General features: G+C 49.2%; 2 protein-coding genes across 2 annotated transcripts; one reads left to right on the top strand and one right to left on the bottom strand.

The window, feature by feature from the left end:
* Positions 1–1,231: 1,231 nt before the first annotated feature.
* rest (RE1-silencing transcription factor) lies at positions 1,232–8,515 on the top strand (the record flags this gene model as incomplete). The annotated part of the gene is made up of 5 exons (XM_083685555.1): positions 1,232–1,318; positions 3,129–3,960; positions 4,649–4,826; positions 5,308–5,391; positions 6,138–8,515. Exons 2-5 carry the CDS (start codon positions 3,145–3,147, stop codon positions 8,513–8,515), a joined length of 3,456 nt encoding a protein of 1,151 aa, XP_083541681.1. The 5' UTR covers positions 1,232–1,318; positions 3,129–3,144.
* Positions 8,516–11,394: 2,879 nt separating this feature from the next.
* noa1 (nitric oxide associated 1) lies at positions 11,395–17,151 on the bottom strand. Its single transcript, XM_083686658.1, has 7 exons — positions 15,806–17,151; positions 15,150–15,314; positions 14,724–14,941; positions 13,326–13,457; positions 12,971–13,087; positions 12,222–12,339; positions 11,395–11,936 (listed from the first exon to the last, which is right to left on the bottom strand). The coding sequence occupies exons 1-7, from the start codon at positions 17,061–17,063 to the stop codon at positions 11,707–11,709; spliced, it is 2,238 nt and encodes a 745-aa protein (XP_083542784.1). The 5' UTR covers positions 17,064–17,151; the 3' UTR covers positions 11,395–11,706.
* Positions 17,152–17,363: the final 212 nt, after the last annotated feature.

Raw genomic sequence — 17,363 nt, 5'->3', positions numbered from 1 at the left:
AATGAGGTTAGTCCATCGTACACCATTTAGAATGAGGTTAGACCATAGTCCCCCGAGAGCATTAAGAATGCACTGGGGGTGGTGGTATAGACATTGCCATCCTGTAGCCCTGGAGTTCTTCATGGAGTACAGAATGTCCCTACTATATGTTTGTGGCTGTGTTCTGTAACAACCTGCAGCAGTGAGAGATGTTCCCGTTAAAACTGCACAAGATGAAGAGTTAAGTCCAGTACAGTGTGTGATGTTGACTCATCAGTGTGACACCAGATCAGGGCAGCTGGCCAACATCATTTATGAAGAAAACAAAAGGAACCAGAGATTAGACTACTGCCATCTGACAGAACATCAGAAATCCAGCTGCTCATTTCAATGCTGATCTACCCTAAAAAAATAACAATAAAAAACACACATCCTTTATGATGCATTCCTTTTATTATGATGATTGATTAATCCTGTCAACATATTTTTGAGCCTGTCCTCTGATTTCTACCTCCACCAGCCTCCTTTTTTTTTAATGTGTTAAAGTAAAAATAAATAAATAATAATAATAATGTATGGTGCATTCGTTTATTATTGATGATGGGTTGATCATTTCAACATAGAGAGAATAGATGATATGATATAACAGAATGCTGTTGAGGCTACGCCTATGATGCTGTCAATCAGTTGTCAGCGACCAATCACAGATCTGCATCTGCACCCCAAACCTCATCACCCCTCTATTACCAATTACTTTTAGTTAAATACATATTTTCCCCCTGCATTAGAAAATCGAAATCATCCAAATTGTCCAAGCATTTCCCCCAGATGTCGGTAGGCCTAAGCAGAGAGCCAGCTGTTGCACAGTCGTTGATGACAGTGAATAGTGGTTTTCCAATATGTAACCAGCTCAATAATTTAATCAATGTCACCAATACTTGTTTTAGGGCCAGCACACATTTATTATCATATCATATTAATATTATTATCATTCACAACCATTGAGGAAATCTCCATAAAGTATATTCATGAATACGGCCCGATCATCAATTTTTCATTAATCATAAGACAAACACTTATTTAAACTCCAAACAATAAATACATGGATAAAATGCCCAGAATAATAATAATAATTCTATATAATGATGTGATTATGGAGTGAAGGATGGAGGTTTTACCGCCCGGGGCAGAAACCCAAGCTGGCGCTGACGTCAGCGAAACGACCCACACACACAGCGATGTGGAGGAATGTGCGGAAACTTCATCCTTGAACAGTTTGTGTCGCTAATACGTCGAAAATACTGACCGAAAACCGACGAGGAGTGGATATAAGGAGAGGGTAAGTTGTACAGAAGTGATACATTAACAGTTGTGCGGTGTATTGTTTGAATTTACCAAACTAATCAACTTTTGACGACCAGTTGTGAAAATGGAGGCGGTGTGGGGGTCGCTGTCCAGCACGGAGATCAGGACCATGGCCAACACACGCTGTTCACAACTAACCAGGCTTCACATACACGTCAAACTTAGTTTTTCACTTGAATATTATGCTCGTACTCTTATTTTGAACTTTGTTGAATATTGTATAAGTTAACAATCGTGTTTTGTTCGGTTTTTGCGCTTCCGGAAAAACGAGTTTTCCGAGTCCAGTTGTGCAGCGCGGCAGACGGCCAGGGCCTGCTGCTGGACAGCGACTAGTGCTGCTTTAGACACATCCACAAACACCGACAAAAGTTGCTCTTTTAACTACTTTTACCATTTACAAAGTTGAATACAAGTCGTACTGCGTTACTACGCGCTCAGCAATTCTATTGTTACTATATAATTGTGACCTTTTTCAACTTTCTAACTTTTATATTTGGTTTCATGGCCTTGTTTAGTTTACAACTTGGGTAAGGTAATGGCACCAACATGTGGTAGTGAGAAAGGTTATTCGATCTGAAGTGATTTAATAATATCAAGGTCAGAAGTTTGCTGTCATAGTTTGGTTTTACTTAAGCTACGCACACACTGTGATGCTATGCGAGCGCTTGTCGTATTAGTGTAAAAGTTTTGTTTGTCATAGTTGATAACTAGTTACAGTTCACAAATGTTGATCCGCATTGAGATACCAGTTAAAAGTGCTGTGTTTGTGAACAGTTTGCAGTGGTTTGTCGGTGTTAAAGCGCAGGTTCGGGAGGGGGTTTGGGAGTGTTGTTCTGGGGCGGCTGGGCGCTGTCGACAGCGTCGGTGGTGCTGTTTCAAAATGGCCGACCTGAGCGCCGAGGCTTCCTGCAGCCTGACTGAGTCCTGTTCAGGACTCAGCAACATGTCAGGAAACTCACTCATTCTGTCGAGGTGGGAGGGAACCTGGGGTAGTTTGGCCTTGAAATATTTTATTTCGGATATGAACGCAGATATTGTTTTTGTTTTGATACAAGAGGAACTGATGAGGTTGAAAATAGTATGAAGAAGCCCTTGATAAACATCATATCTGCCACTGATGAAATACATAACCGTCAGTTTGATAATCTCCATGACAATGTTTGTTGTGTTGCACATATGAGAGACTGGATGACTCTGGATGACAAAGAGGTTGTCACCCAGATGAGGAATCCATGAAGTGATAAGTGATATTGTAACGCATGGAATGGGATGAGGAATGTTTGACACTGTTCCTCATTCCATTCCAGGCATTGCAATGATCCCGTCCTCCGACTTCTACCTCCACCAGCCTCCCCTGGTGGGCTCCCTGATGCTGCAACACTTCACTTTACTCTTACTATCTTTTTGATGCAGTATATTTTCTGTTCAATGTGTCATTCTTGAACTGTTCTAGAAACATCCTGTGTTGTCCAGCCATGATATAAATACCACATGGGCATAGGTGACGGAGGGGACAGGGGTATGACCATACATGGTCTGACCCTGGCATTTGTTGGGAGGAATGTTGCCTGTTCTTCTGTTCTCAGAGCAGATGGGAAGAGAGTTACTCTGACAAGTTTTAAGCAAAGTGAAGAGTGTAGCTTGGTCCCATGTGTGTAGTAACACTGTAATTACTCCCTATGTGTAGTAACACTGTAATTACTGTGTTATTACATTGTATCATCAGCATGTTTTTACTTAATCATTTGGTAATGGGAGTTGAATGGTTTGTGTTGTTACCACAGCCCCAGCCGACCCAACATGGCTGCTCAAACAGTGTATCCAATGGGGATTGGCCTGTTCTCCCCCACGGCCGTCATCCCATTGGTGGAGGACCCCGGCCACCAGGCGCTGTCTGAGCTCCCCGGCTCCGCCCCCCAGCTGGTCCTGCTGGCCAACGTGGCGGCCACGCCCTCGGAGGGGGGCGGAGGCGGCGACCCGGCGGAGGAGAAGAAGGAGATGATGGAGCTGAAGACGGTCGGCAGTGGCAGCTGCTACTCGGACAGCGAGGACGAGAACGTCATCAGGTACAGCTACGACGCCCAGGGCGGCGAGATGTGCGTCATAGACTACCCAGAGTCCCCCCCGGCCTCCGCCCGGGTCACCGCCCATCGGGTCCAGGAGAACGAGGATGAAGAAGATGTCAGAGAGGAAGGGGAAGAGGAGGAGGAGGAGGAGGGGGGTGTGGCGGTAGAGGACCTGTCCAAAAGCTCGGACCTCCAGCCGCCCTCCGGCCCCTTGACCCCGGCCCGGCGCAAACGCACTCATGCCATGGCGGTGGAGGCCGCCAAGAAGAAGAAGCCCTTCTACTGCAAGCCCTGCAACTACCAGGCCCAGTGCGAGGCGGAGTTCATCCAGCACATCAGCATCCACAGCGCCAATAAGATGGTGGTGGTGCGTCGTGTTGAGGGCGGGGACAAGGCCAAGGAGCCGGCGGCGGGGCAGGGGGGGGCAGAGCCGGACCCGGGGGGGGCGGAGGCCGGAGGGGACAACAAAGGCGTGATCCGCTGCAAACGCTGCGGCTACAACACCAACCGCTACGACCACTACATGGCTCACCTGAAACACCACAGCCAGGTAAGGGTCTCACTGGGGGTCTCACTGGCTCACCTGAAACACCACAGCCAGGTAGGGGTCTCACTTGGGGGTCTCACTGGCTCACCTGAAACACCACAGCCAGGTAGGGGTCTCACTGGCTCACCTGAAACACCACAGCCAGGTAGGGGGTCTCACTGGGGGTCTCACTGGCTCACCTGAAACACCACAGCCAGGTAAGGGTCTCACTGGGGGGTCTCACTGGTTCACCTGAAACACCACAGCCAGGTAGGGGGTCTCACTGGGGGTCTCACTGGCTCACCTGAAACACCACAGCCAGGTAAGGGTCTTACTGGGGGGGTCTCACTGGCTTACCTGAAACACCACAGCCAGGTAGGGGGTCTCACTGGGGGGTCTCATATAATATATATATATATATTATATATCTATCTCTCTATATTATATATATATATATATCTTGATTGATGCATTTCTGATGAATAAAGTCACCCTTGGCACTCTAGAATGTTGACCGTTTGGGGCGACTTTATTCACCCTCGGCACCAAATGAGTTAATACTGATATTGAGACTTAACCGTTCCTTTCCACCCTCCACTCCCCCCTCCACCCCCCTATCCTCCAACTCTCCACCACCCTCCACCCCCTATCCTCCACCCCTATCCTCCACCCCTCCCCACCACCACCCCCCACCCCCACCCCACCCCCCCAGGAGGGTGAGGACCAGCGGGTGTACAAGTGTACCATCTGTACCTACACCACCATCAGCCAGTACCACTGGAAGAAGCACCTGAGGAACCACTTCCCCAGCAAGCTGTTCACCTGCAGCCAGTGCTGCTACTTCTCCGACCGCAAGAACAACTATATCCAGCACATACGCACTCACACAGGTACGCACTTACACAGGTACACACACACACACACACACACACACACACACACACACACATATGCACTCACACAGGTACGCACTCACACACATGTACACACTCACACAGATACGGAACACACACACACTCACACAGGTACAGAACACACATGCACTCACACAGGTACGCACTCACACAGGTATGGAACACACACACACACAGGTATGGAAAACACGCTCACACACACAGGTATGGAAAACACTCACACACACAGGTATGGAAAACACACACAAACACGCTCACACACACAGGTATGGAAAACACACACACACTCACACTCACAGGTATAGTAAAGTGTAATTGTAAACCTGATGTTAGATATTGTTGTACTGTTGTTAACGTGGATGTGATGACCTACGTCTGTATGATGTAACAGTAGGTACTACTATGATGTAACAGTAGGTACTATGCTGCTCCTGACCGTACAGTATTGTTACTCCAGGCGAGCGTCCTTTCCGGTGTCCTTACTGCAACTACTCCAGCTCCCAGAAGACCCACCTCACCAGGCACATGAGAACGCACTCCGGTAAGCGTCTGCTGTTGACACTAACGGTGGCTTAGACGCTTGTGTAAAGTAATAACAACAATACTGTTGTGATAACAACAAATTGTGTTGACAAGATCATGTTGAACGATGGGAGGCTGGTGGAGGTAGAAATCGGAGGATGGGCTCATTGTAATGGATGGGATGGATTGGTGGAGGAATGGTGTGTTTGATGCCGTTTTGTATTCCGTTCCATGCATTACAATGAGCCCGTCCTCCGATTTCTACCTCCGCCAGCCTCCCCAGTGCTGTTAAATATAGTATCATACAAGACAAGGAAGCGTGACCGCGCAGCGCAATAGAAGTGTGGCAGAAATTGAATAAGTATCAATTGATTGTGCTAAGCTAATCTCGGCTAGGTCTGTGTTCAGCCTTCCTCTCTCACGGTCAACTTTCTCTCCTCTGTTGCATTCGCTGGACCAGTTGATTATGGATGAGGACGGTAACATGGTTTGTAAATACGGGCTGTGAGTTGCTTTGTGTGTGTTGACCAGTTAGTGTTGCTTGTGTCTCCGTGTCCTGCTCTATCCGCCCGCCCTGCATGGGATGAGTATGTGTGACTGTGACCGTGCTCCCATTGGTGTAACAGAATAGCAACACTCGCACACTCAAAGTCACAGTGAGAGAGAAGGGTGTGCGATTGTTTCCTTTATTTCTAGTAAGACAATAAAATAAAAAAATAAAAAAGCCACTCTATTCTGACTGTTGTTCTTCCTTTCCCCACACAGGTGAGCGTCCTTTCAAATGCGACAGCTGCAACTACCTGGCCGCCAACCAGCACGAGGTGACACGCCACGCCCGGCAGGTGCACAACGGGCCCAAGCCGCTGGCGTGCCCCTACTGCCAGTACAAGACGGCCGACCGCAGCAACTTCAAGAAGCACGTGGAGCTGCACCTCAACCCACGCCAGTTCCTCTGCCCGGTCTGCAAGTACGCCGCCTCCAAGAAGTGCAACCTGCAGTACCACGTCAAGTCCCGCCACCCGGGCTGCTCCGAGATCACCATGGACGTGTCAAAGGTCAAGCTCAGGGTCAAGAAGCCTGGGTCGGACACCGGGGAGGACGGCGGTGGCGGGAAGTTCGAGGTGTCGGGAATGTACGAGGAGGATCTGGAGGTGGAGGATATGGAGGATATAGAAGAGGGGGATGAGGAGGAGGAGGAGGAGGAGGAGAAGAAGGAGGAGAAGAAGGAGAAGAAGGAGGAGGGGGGGGGACCGGGGATATCGGCTGCTGATGTTAAACAATCCAGTCCCATCAATCTGTCCACTAGGAGGAGCAGCAGCAAGCCCAGCACTGGGGACACTGGAGCTGTGGAGAGGGCGTCAGTGATTAAGAGGCACAAGACCCCCGAGAAGGAGAAGCCTCGGAGGGCGAAGGACAAGAAGGAGGCGGAGAAAAAGGTGACGCCGAAACAGAAGAGGACAGAGAAGGCTAGCGAGAACGCAGAGGTCGCGAAGGTCCTTGACGTGGCAACAGCCACAGTTGAAAACATGGGTGACAAAGTCAAGAGGCGCCCCAAGAGACAGGCTGTGGAGAGAACGAGTGCACAGGAGAAGACTGACCTAAAGAAAACGATAGAAAGAGATCAGAAGGCAAGTTTGGAAAAGGCTGTTGTGGAGAAGGAGACCATGGAGAAAAACAGACTGGAGAAAGAGAGGCTGGAGAAGGAGAAAGAGAGGCTGGAGAAGGAGAAAGAAGAGAAAGTGAAGAACGAGAGAGAGGGGAAAGAGAACAAAAACTCAAACAAACCCCGCAGGAGTCTATCTAAAAAAACAACAGAGAAAATGGCTGAAGATACAGTTGAGAAACCTCCACAGAGGAAGGAGACGCCAGTGAAAACCCAGGGAGGCAAGCCCAAGTCGAAGCCAGCGAAGAGAAGAGCAGCTGAGGCATTGGACCTGTCCCTGAAGGAATCTCCTTCTGACGAGCCCAACACCAGCAAGGCTAAAAGGTTAAAGGTCAAAGCCGCTGAAAAGCAGCCCCAATCAAAAACCAGAAGTGCCCGCAAAATGCCCCAGCCCGAGCCTGAGCATCACCCAGCCCCAGAGCCTGAGAGCCGGGTGAAGCAGACAGAGGTAGCGCCCGTCCTCCTAAAGCTGAAGAAGACCAAAAAGACCAACAAGAGAGAACGCAGCCTTGTACAGGCGGAGGTTCCCATGGAGAGCAAGGAGAGTTCCACGGCCGAGGAGAACCCCTCAACCGTCAAGACCAACAAGTGTTCCTCCACAGTGCTCCAGCAGAGAGAAGAAGAGGAGCAGGGGTCTGACCAGAAGCCCACCCCAGCTCTGGATACCTCTCCTGGGCAGAGGCCTGCCGAGGAGCAGCCTGGGGGTGGAGAGAGCCACCCAACTACCACGTCTCAGACCACCCTGGCAGCTAAGACAACACCTCCAGAGGCTGAGAAGGCTGAGGTCTCCCTAGCCCAACCAGAGGTCCCCCCAGCTCAACCACAGGTCCCCCCAGCTCAACCAGAGGTCTCCCCAGCCCAAGCAGAGGTCTCCCCAGCCCAAGCAGAGGTCTCCCCAGCCCAAGCAGAGGTCTCCCCAGCCCAACGAGAGGTCTGCCCAACCCAAGCAGAGGTCTCCCCAACCCAACTAGAGGTCCCCACAGCCCAAGCAAAGGTCTTGCCAGCCGAAGCAAAGGGGACTCCTGACAGGAGCAGCAGCATTGAGGCTCCATCACCCACAGAGGAGGACGTTGCCTCCCCGATGTTCAGGCGCCCGGCGTTCAGGCGACCGCAGGTGAAACCCCCCACGCCTCCCTCCCCCTCCCTGGAGCTCCCCCCCGCCCCCCGACACAAGCCCACTGACACAGAGGAGGACGAGGGCATCCACAGCCACGATGGAGGAAGTGACATCAGCGACAGCGCCTCGGAGGGCAGTGACGACTCCGGCCTCAACGGGCTAGCAGGGGGCGGGGGGGCGGGGAAGATGGCCAACGACCCTGAGACCCCCACGGAGGAGATCCCCACACCCACGGAACTGAAGTGTCACACCTGTATCTTCTGCGATCGCACCTTCCCTCTGGAGGCGGAGTACCGACGGCACCTGAACCGGCACCTGGTCAACGTGTATTACCTGGAGGGGGCCGCCAAGGGGGGGCAGTGAGGACCAGGCTGGGGTGGGGGTGAGGACCAGGCTGGAGTGGGGGTGGGAGTGGGGATGGGGGTGGGGGGGCCTGCAGGAAGCTCTGACTCCTTCCCTTGCTTCAGGTGCCAGCAGGCAAGCAAGCAGGCAGGCAGGCAGACTTTACACTTTCCCCTTTCCCCCTATGTTAATAGTACCTACATACACACAGTACATATTCACAATTTTATGGATTCACTTTGTATCAGTGTTCACAGCCGCCATACAGTACAGTAGAGTAGGATACCATCTAATCTTAGTACAGCTATTAATTATCTAGCGAGCAAAACTAATATTCATGATTTGACATTTTGCATAAGACACTCAAAGAGAACTTGGCATATTAATTCAGTTGTATAGCTTACACATTAGAACACCTTATACAGTCAGTATGCAGCTAATGTAATGTCATTCTGTAACATACTGTATAGAAACGGGTTGAGTTTTCTTTATCAGAACAACCCTACTGAGACAGCAAGGATCTCCCTCTCCTCCTCCTCCCCTCCTCTCCTCATCCCTTTTTCATCTATCAGTCCAGTTGAAGACTAACAACAGAGAGCCCACTATGAAACCAAGTGTAACACTTTTTCTGAGGAACCAAAGAAAAGCCCTTCATCTCCCGCAGGGGGAGGAGATTAGAGGGCCCCAGGTGGTCCGTCCCCTAAATAGGCCCCAGAATAATGGAACCCTCTCTGCCATTGTGTGTGACCACTCCAGTACAGCCCCGTGTTCTCTGAATAGAGGCTGGAGGGGGGATGTTCAAAGTCAGCCCCGAGCCCACTCCACACAGTGTCGGGAGAACTTGACAACTAGTTTGTGAATTCTTTTGTTGCATTTTATGTCACTGAATGTTATAGAATCATTGTCAAATCTTTTAGATCATCGCATACATGATCAATATAATTCTACACAATGGACTGTTCATCTGTTGTCAGAAGGCGTTTGCATAGGATACGAACATCCTGGGGAAATACTCTGGTGATTGACGTGAGTATGAGGAGTAATTGGGTTCATATAGGAAGGCGGGGGGGGGGGGGGTATTCCACTTTTGTGTTTATAATAATAATAATACAAATATAGTCACTTGTTGTTTTTTTTGCTGACCCCGGGGGTGTATAGCCTGATGGATGTACAGTCATCATACTGTTTCACTAACTTGTGTGAACGCGTGACATTTTAAGAGGGCGGAAACATCTCTGAATGATATGGAATGGATAATATCTCCTATAATAGCACAGATGTCCATCTAGAATGCACAGCTTGTGTTTCAAGCAGATTATGAAATAGATGAGTGGTGTTTTTTTTAACTTTTGCTATTATCAGTTTTGTATTTTGATTTCAGATTAAATAAAAGTCCAAAGATTATTTTTTACTTTTTCTGAGCCTGCTAAGATGACACAGCATTTTCCATCTGGTTTCCTTTTCTTTCTTTTTTTTCTTTTTTTTTTTACTCCAGTGCCTTTGACAATCATTTGTTGTTTCTTTTGTGTTGCTATGGTAACAGCGTAGTTTTATTTGAGACTTTAAGAGCTCTGGTTTCAATGACAGTACATACCTTTTTACTGAATCATGTCCATCTATACAACCATTCCTTTAGGTTTAGTTGTAATTGTTTTGTGTGATCTGCAGATCAAAGGGTAAACCATTGGCTTGAGAGCTGCAGAATCGGGGTGCGTTCGAGAGACATGTTCTGTGCAGGTCAGCTCAGACTATCAGATGGTTATATCATGTAGATTCGGGAGCTGAGATGTTTACACTTCTACAGGCGTAGATCTGATAGTCTGCACAGGAAATGTATAATGAGGACCAACCCAGTAGTATCGTCACCATTGCCCCCCCCACCCACCCCCGATCTGATCCTCTGCCTGGGCCTCTAAAGGTGTGTGTGTGTGTGTGTGTGTGTGTGTGTGTGTGTGTGTGTGTGTGTGTGTGTGTGTGTGTGTGTGTGTGTGTGTGTGTGTGTGTGTGTGTGTGTGTGTGTGTGTGTGTGTGTGTGTGTGTGTGTGTGTGTGTGTGTGTGTGTGTGTGTGTGTGTGTGTGTGTGTGTGTGTGTTTATTTGTGTTCTCCTGGGCATCTAAAGCTCTGTGTGTGTGTGTCATCCGTGATATGCTTCCATCATAGACAACTAGTTTCCTGTTCTTAAATGTGATTGGTTGAGTTGAAACCGTACCACTCTGCTAGTGAATTCAGTGCAATATTGTGTTTTGGGTGTGAATGATGCCAAAGTGAGAGGAATATAGATTATACCAGAGTTCCCTGGGAAACTTTAAGCGCTCTAGTTTAGAACCCGTGTATAAATAAATGCACTCTTATGTAGACGGTTAGAGATATCACTGTAAATCTATACCTTTTTATTTCTTTGTAAATTATCTGATTTTCTTTCTTCACTTAGTGATGTATTGTATGTCATTTCTCTAGCCAATAGTAAATGTTTATTTCACAGCCTTCATAACAGTTTTACAATTTCACATTTATAATCAAATGTAGCCTATACTTGTCATTTGCAGTTAGTGAAGAAATATTTACTTTTTTTTTTTTATTATTATTATTATTACTTCAATTCAACAATTGCCAACGAATTTCAGTTAACACCTTCACCAAAGTGGAGCATTGTGATAGGCTATCGTCACCCGAGCTCAAATGAAATTGATTGGCTGGCTGAGACAGCCGTGTGCAGTGTAAACAGACACACCTGTGGTCTTGTATCGTTCTCTGCTCTGTACATTTTTAAATAAAAGTTGGCCTACAGTCCAGATGAAATGTTGTGTGTTCCTGTCTCTTACAGTGTCTTAGATGTATGTTATAGTTGGATATGCAGAACAGAAGAAAAAACCTCAGCAGCATTTTTTTTTTAACAACATTTATATTTACAGTTTACATTCTCAGTCCAGTTTACAAAGGATGGCAACCGTCATACCGTACAACCCAGCCTTTGAGTAGCGACATTAACTGACAGGTGGACAGATTCAGCAGGAGCCATACATTACCATGTGACCATCATCTCTCTCTACACCACACAGTCTAAACAACATGTGAAAAACAATGCTCTTCCTGGCATAACAGAATGTATGGTAATTAACAGACAAGACCAGAGACTACAGGCTGCAGGAAAAAATAGTTTGGATATGAAAAAAAATAAGAAGGTTTTCATCCATACAAAACATCACACACTTCACTTCTTCTTGAGCTTGAGTCTCTCCGCTCCCTTATGGGACAGGCCGGCGTCCACCAGGGCCTGGGGTTTCCTGGGCTTGTACGCAGGGGTCTTCTTGATGCGCTCGCCCTTCAGGTTGACCACGTGGGGCAGGAGGGGGGGACGCCGCAGAGACAGACCCGCCCCCTGGGGGGCGTGGGCCCGCAACACGAGACGCTGGCCCTCCATCCCGGTCACCGCCACCCAACCTGCAGCAGGAGGAGAACCAATCAGAGGTCGTTACATTTATTTATTGTGTTCCATACTTAATCGATACAACGGACCATGTCTACATCAGGGGAGGCTGGTGGAGGTAGAAATCAGAGGACAGGCTCATTGTAATGCTCGGAACAGAATGAGGAACGGTATCAAACACACGTGTTTCCATGCATTACAATGAGCCCGTCCTCCGATTTCTACCTCCACCAGCCTCCCCTGGTCTACATGGCACACTGTAGCCTGGTGCAACCAGTAACACGGAGGATGAAGCCGACCTGCAGAAGACATCTTGATGTCAGCGATGGCCTGGAGGTAACCCTGTCCCGTCAGGACAAACTCCTGAGAGAGCAACGCAGGGAACTCCTTCATCCGCTCCTCCCCTCCCATCGGGACCTAGACAGACAGACAGACAGACAGGAGAGAGAGAGGGACAGACAGACGTCTACATTTCAAGAATCCTCTATTTGTTTTCAGTTACATTCACATCTGTTATTCCGTTGTCCTTTTGAAGAGACAGAGCTAAGCTAAGCTGATAGTCCTCCTACCCCCAGTAAGACCCAGAGCGTCTGATGGTTCTCCTACGCCCAGTAAGACCCAGAGCTATGATGGTTCCCCTACCCCCAGTAAGACCAAGAGCTAAGCATCTGATGGTTCTTCTACCCCCAGTAAGACCCAGAGCTATAGTCCTCCTACTCCCAGACCCAGAGCTATGGTGGTTCTCCTACCCCCAGTAAGACCCAGAACTACGATAGTTCTCCTACCCCCAGTAAGACCTAGAGCTATGATGGTTCTCCTACCCCCAGACCCAGAGCTATGATGGTTCCCCTACCCCCAGACCCAGAGCTATGATGGTTCCCCTACCCCCAGACCCAGAGCTATGATGGTTCCCCTATCCCCAGTAAGACCCAGAGCTATGATGGTTCTCCTACCCCCAGTAAGACCCAGAGCTATAGTCCTCCTACCCCCAGAGCTATGATGGTTCCCCTATCCCCAGTAAGACCCAGAGCTATGATGGTTCTCCTACCCCCAGCAGGATGTCTCCAGCGTGTTTCTGGTAGATGTCGTCGGCCTTCTCCAGGCTGGTGATGTGGACCGGGAGACGACTGGACGCGACCACTGAGAACCAGCACGCCTTCTCCCCCTGGGAACCAGAACATGTCAGAACCATCCAGAACATGTCAGAACCATCTAGAACATGTCAGAACCATCTAGAACATGTCAGAACCATCTAGAACATGTCAGAACCATCCAGAACATGGCTGAACCATCCAGAATATGTCATTATCCTCCAGAACATCTTTAGACAGGCTGCCTTCAGTCATCCCAATGTAAGCAGTGTGTGTGTGTGTGTGTGTGTGTGTGTGTGTGTGTGTGTTCACCTCCAGATAATCCACACGCCCCAGGGCTCCTAGGAACAGGGTCATCCCAGGCTTGAGCACAAACGTCCTGGGTACGATGGCACGGGTGGGCACCACCATCTTCACCTCCTGCCCACTCAGCAGGCTGAGAATCTGGTGGGAGGAGGGGGGGAGAGAGAGGGGGGAGGGAGAGAGAGAGAGATAAGGAGAGAATGAGTGAGAGTAGGTTATGGTGAAGTCAATGAACACAGCGCTGGGAGCTGAATAGTGTTACTGTTCAACATGGGGTTTCCCTGTGAGACAGCCTTTATGACAGTGGTACTGCAGGGAGGGAGGGAGTGAGTGTGTGTGTGTGTGTGTGTGTGTGTGTGTGTGTGTGTGTGGTACTGCAGGGAGGGAGGTACAGTTAATGCAGCTTTTCTGTTGCTGTGTGAGTCAATGTACCATGACATCCTGCTTGTACTAATGCTACTTCCAAGTGTGGGATATTTGGTGGGAGAGAAAGAATGTAATGTCCTCTCTCCTCTCCTCTCCTCTCCTCTCCTCTCCTCTCCTCTCCTCTCCTCTCCTCTCCTCTCTCTCCCCTGAGGGCTTGTGAGGGAACAGTCTGTTGTTGCCAACTGTTAATAACAGACTTGCGTCAGAATGGAAACTTTGTCAAATGGAGTTAATTAGACTGCAGTGTTCTCTTCTAGAAGTAGTAAACCGCTTCATCACGCTTACACACACGCGCAGGCACACACACACACGCACGCAGGCACAGGCACGCACACACACGCAGGCACACACACACACAGGCACACGCACACAGTGTAGGTAGATTTGACCTATTTGCAGACCACAGGCAGATAATAACAGACCACAGGCTAATTGGAGGTCATTTTAGCTCAGTTAGCAACAACACAGCTGTAGTGTGTGTGTGTGTGTGTGTATCTACCACACACCATCTCCTGTATCCCCTGCACTGCTAGTGGTTGCCACATCAGACAAGGCCACTATAGCACCAATCAGGTGTGTCAGTGCTAGGCTACAACAAAAGCCTGCACCTCCTGTATAGTAGCCCAGCAGGACCAGAGTTAACCGCCCCTGTTCTAACATAACACGCAGAGTTCTCCCCGAAGAATGGAAGTGTTTCTGCGCCACGCTGTGAACTTGGCGGTGCCACTATGTAAATATTTCAGAGGACATTCAACTCTATATTTAGTGACGATAGAGTAACTATCTTTGATCGCCAACGACATCGTTGTTAAAAGTGAGATGTTCCTCAGTGAATTCAGCGTTTTAGCTGGTATTTTTTTGCCGCATTTTGACGTGAATACACGCAAGTCGGGTTTTGATGATGCAATCCAGCGCCACGCTGTTCAGACATCCTGGGGAGAACCCTGTACACGAGAAGCAGGAAGTACAGCAGCGGCTTACATCCTGGTCCTTCATGATCCCCGGCGTGTCGTACAGCCAGCGGGCGTCCTTCAGCTCGTTGTGGCTGAACTCCTCCCTCTCCTCCTCCTCCTCTCCCTTCCGTCCTGTCTCCTCCCCCTCTTCTGTCACGTCGTCCCCGTAGGCCAGGCTGTCAGGGTCGAACTCTATCAGATCTCTCTTAGACTCCGCCTTCACCCGGTACGTTCTCCCGATGCGACCTAGACACAACACACCTGGTGTCAGGGGAGGCTGGAGGAGGTAGAAATCGGAGGACGGGCTCATTGTAATCCATGGAATAGAATGAGGAATGGTATCAAACACATGCATTCCTTATTCTGTTCCATGCATTACAATGAGCCCGTCCTCTGATTTCTACCTCCTCCACTCTGTTCACCAGCCCCCCCTCCACCTCTCCTGAGTTCTTACCCACGAGGTAGCCCTGCCTGCTGAACTGCTCTAGCCTCTTGAGCTCCTGGGGTGAAAGGTCGGCCTCTGTTTGCTTGGAGGAGCTCTGCAGCCTCTCGGTCCTCTTGAACATGCGGAAGGGGGTGGGGTTGATGATGGGGAACTTCAGAAGGTTCAGCGTCGTCCCTGGGGAACAAATACAGGACAACAACCAGAGAGGAGGTTAGGGTCACACCCTCCATTAAGCTGTACTAGTAGGTCACACTCTCCATTAAGCTGTACTAGTAGGTCACACTCTCCATTAAGTTGTACTAGTAACCATGTGATGACATAGAAAATGTAGTGAGTGAGTGAATACATTAAGTGCCACAGTAGTAGCTACACTGCCATTTGTGTTAAAGTTGGCACAGATGGGCCTACAAATCATGAGGAGGTCTAGGTTGAGGTCTAAGGCAGAGCTCTCTACATCAGGGGAGGCTGGTGGAGGTAGAAATCAGAGGACGGGCTCATCGTAATGCATGGAACAGAATAAGGAGTGCATGTGTTCGATACCATTCCTCCATTCCGTTCCATGCATTATGATGAGCCTACGTCCTCCGATGTGGGCCTCCCTCGGCCTCCCCCGGCCTCCTCCAGCCTCCCCTAGCCACCGCCCTGCTCTCCCATGCGTCTCTCACCAGGCCAGGGAGAGATGGTGGCTTTGTGGATGACGTCCGCCGCTTTCGACTTGCAGTAGTCAGACTCTAGCAGCGTGTTGAACAGGGTCGACTTCCCTGCGTTGGCCGTGCCCACCAGATACACATCCCCGCTGTACTTCCACGCCTTCTGGAGGCTGGAGATGAGGTTCTCCACGCCGTACCCAGTCTTGGCGCTGATGAGGTGAACGTCTTTGATGTTGTCTGCCGTGATGCCCGCGTCGACGCAGCACTGGGTGAGCTGGCGTTTGATCCGCTGGAGGTAGTTCTCAGCGTCTCCGGGGAGGAGGTCGATTTTATTCCCTAGAACCACAATGTGTTTGTTTTCCCCAACGAGATCCAGCAGGTCAGGTACTATGGAGTCTGGGATGTCCAGGAGGTCTACAATCAACAGAACCAAAGCTTTTTTTGACTTCACCCCGCGGACGACATCCCGGTACTCCTCTTTGGACATCTTGACAGTCAGTGCTTTCTGGTGGTGTGTGAGCAGGAAGCAACGTTGGCAGATGGCGTTTTTCAACGTGTCCTCCTCCAGTAGGAGTTTGTACTTCTCGCTGGGCAGGTAGCCCGCCACCTCCGGGGCCGTGCAGTGCATCACAGCACCGCACCCTGAGCAACAAGTGTTGCTGGCGGGCTCCTCCGCGTCCGGGGTCCCGTAGATCTTCTGCTGTCCTTTGGGTTTCTTCTTCTTCTTCTTGCTGTTCTCCTCCAGGGGGAAGCCAATGTCCTGGAACTCTATGAGGGATTCTGTCTTCCTGGTCTCCGCTTTGGTCACGTCTTTCAACGACTTAAGCTGCTGCTCCAGAGATTTCTGCTGCTTTTCAGCGCCTGACCTCACCTGGATCTTGTCCTGCTTAGAAACCATGGCGACGGCAGTCATGTTTCGGAGTTGGTACTTGTGATTATCCTCTGGCTCCATATAGTCCAGGAAGAAGAAATCCTCCTCTTTATCGGGTTCTATGGACGTGTATTTGGCCGGGGTTATGTCGTCTTTACCCCGCTCCCTGTCTTCACCCCTGGTGCCTCTTGCAGCGCTGTAGAACCTGCAGGTTGTCCGGGTGTAATCCGGTGTGTGAGAGGGTTCATGACGGAGACCCTTCCTTCCAAACGGAGACACAGGGAGTCTTCTCTTAGTAGATGATGAAGTCCATTTCACATTTACGTACGGCACTGACAGATGGCGAGAGCATTTGCAAGTCACAAGCTCACGTAACGTAACGACTTGTAATAGTTTATACATATTTACAAATAAACGGAAGGGAAATGTCAGTCATGGAATAAAATAACTTAACCTTGGATATAAAAACACATGTGAGTCGCTGACAACATCGATCCATATCCTGGCCGGAAATGACACACTTAGAAATGTTTCATTTACATTTCGCTAAACTATGAAGATTTGTCAGGTATCATAAAGTATATTAGTTAATGAAAAAAAAAAATTTGTATCATTAATACTTAAAATAGTCGTAACATTTGCGGGGGAAATAATTTGTTACCAACTAAAATACAAAACTACAGGAAGTGTCGTACATAGATG

This window comes from Argentina silus (assembly GCF_951799395.1).
Source record: "Argentina silus genome assembly, chromosome: 15".
NCBI classification, from domain to species: Eukaryota; Metazoa; Chordata; class Actinopteri; order Argentiniformes; family Argentinidae; genus Argentina; species Argentina silus.
This window is presented reverse-complemented; position numbering and strand designations above follow the sequence as displayed.

What these genes read in the sequence shown, in the direction of transcription:
- noa1 (XM_083686658.1), bottom strand. Translation starts at nt 17,063, where the DNA reads ATGTATAAACTATTACAAGTCGTTACGTTACGTGAGCTTGTGACTTGC. An exon ending in GGCGTGTGGATTATCTGGAG is followed by an intron (nt 13,088 to 13,325) that starts GTGAACACACAC and finishes TCTGGTTCCCAG; the next exon opens with GGGGAGAAGGCGTGCTGGTT. An exon ending in CTGGAGACATCCTGCTGGGG is followed by an intron (nt 12,340 to 12,970) that starts GTAGGAGAACCA and finishes CTGTCTGTCTAG; the next exon opens with GTCCCGATGGGAGGGGAGGA.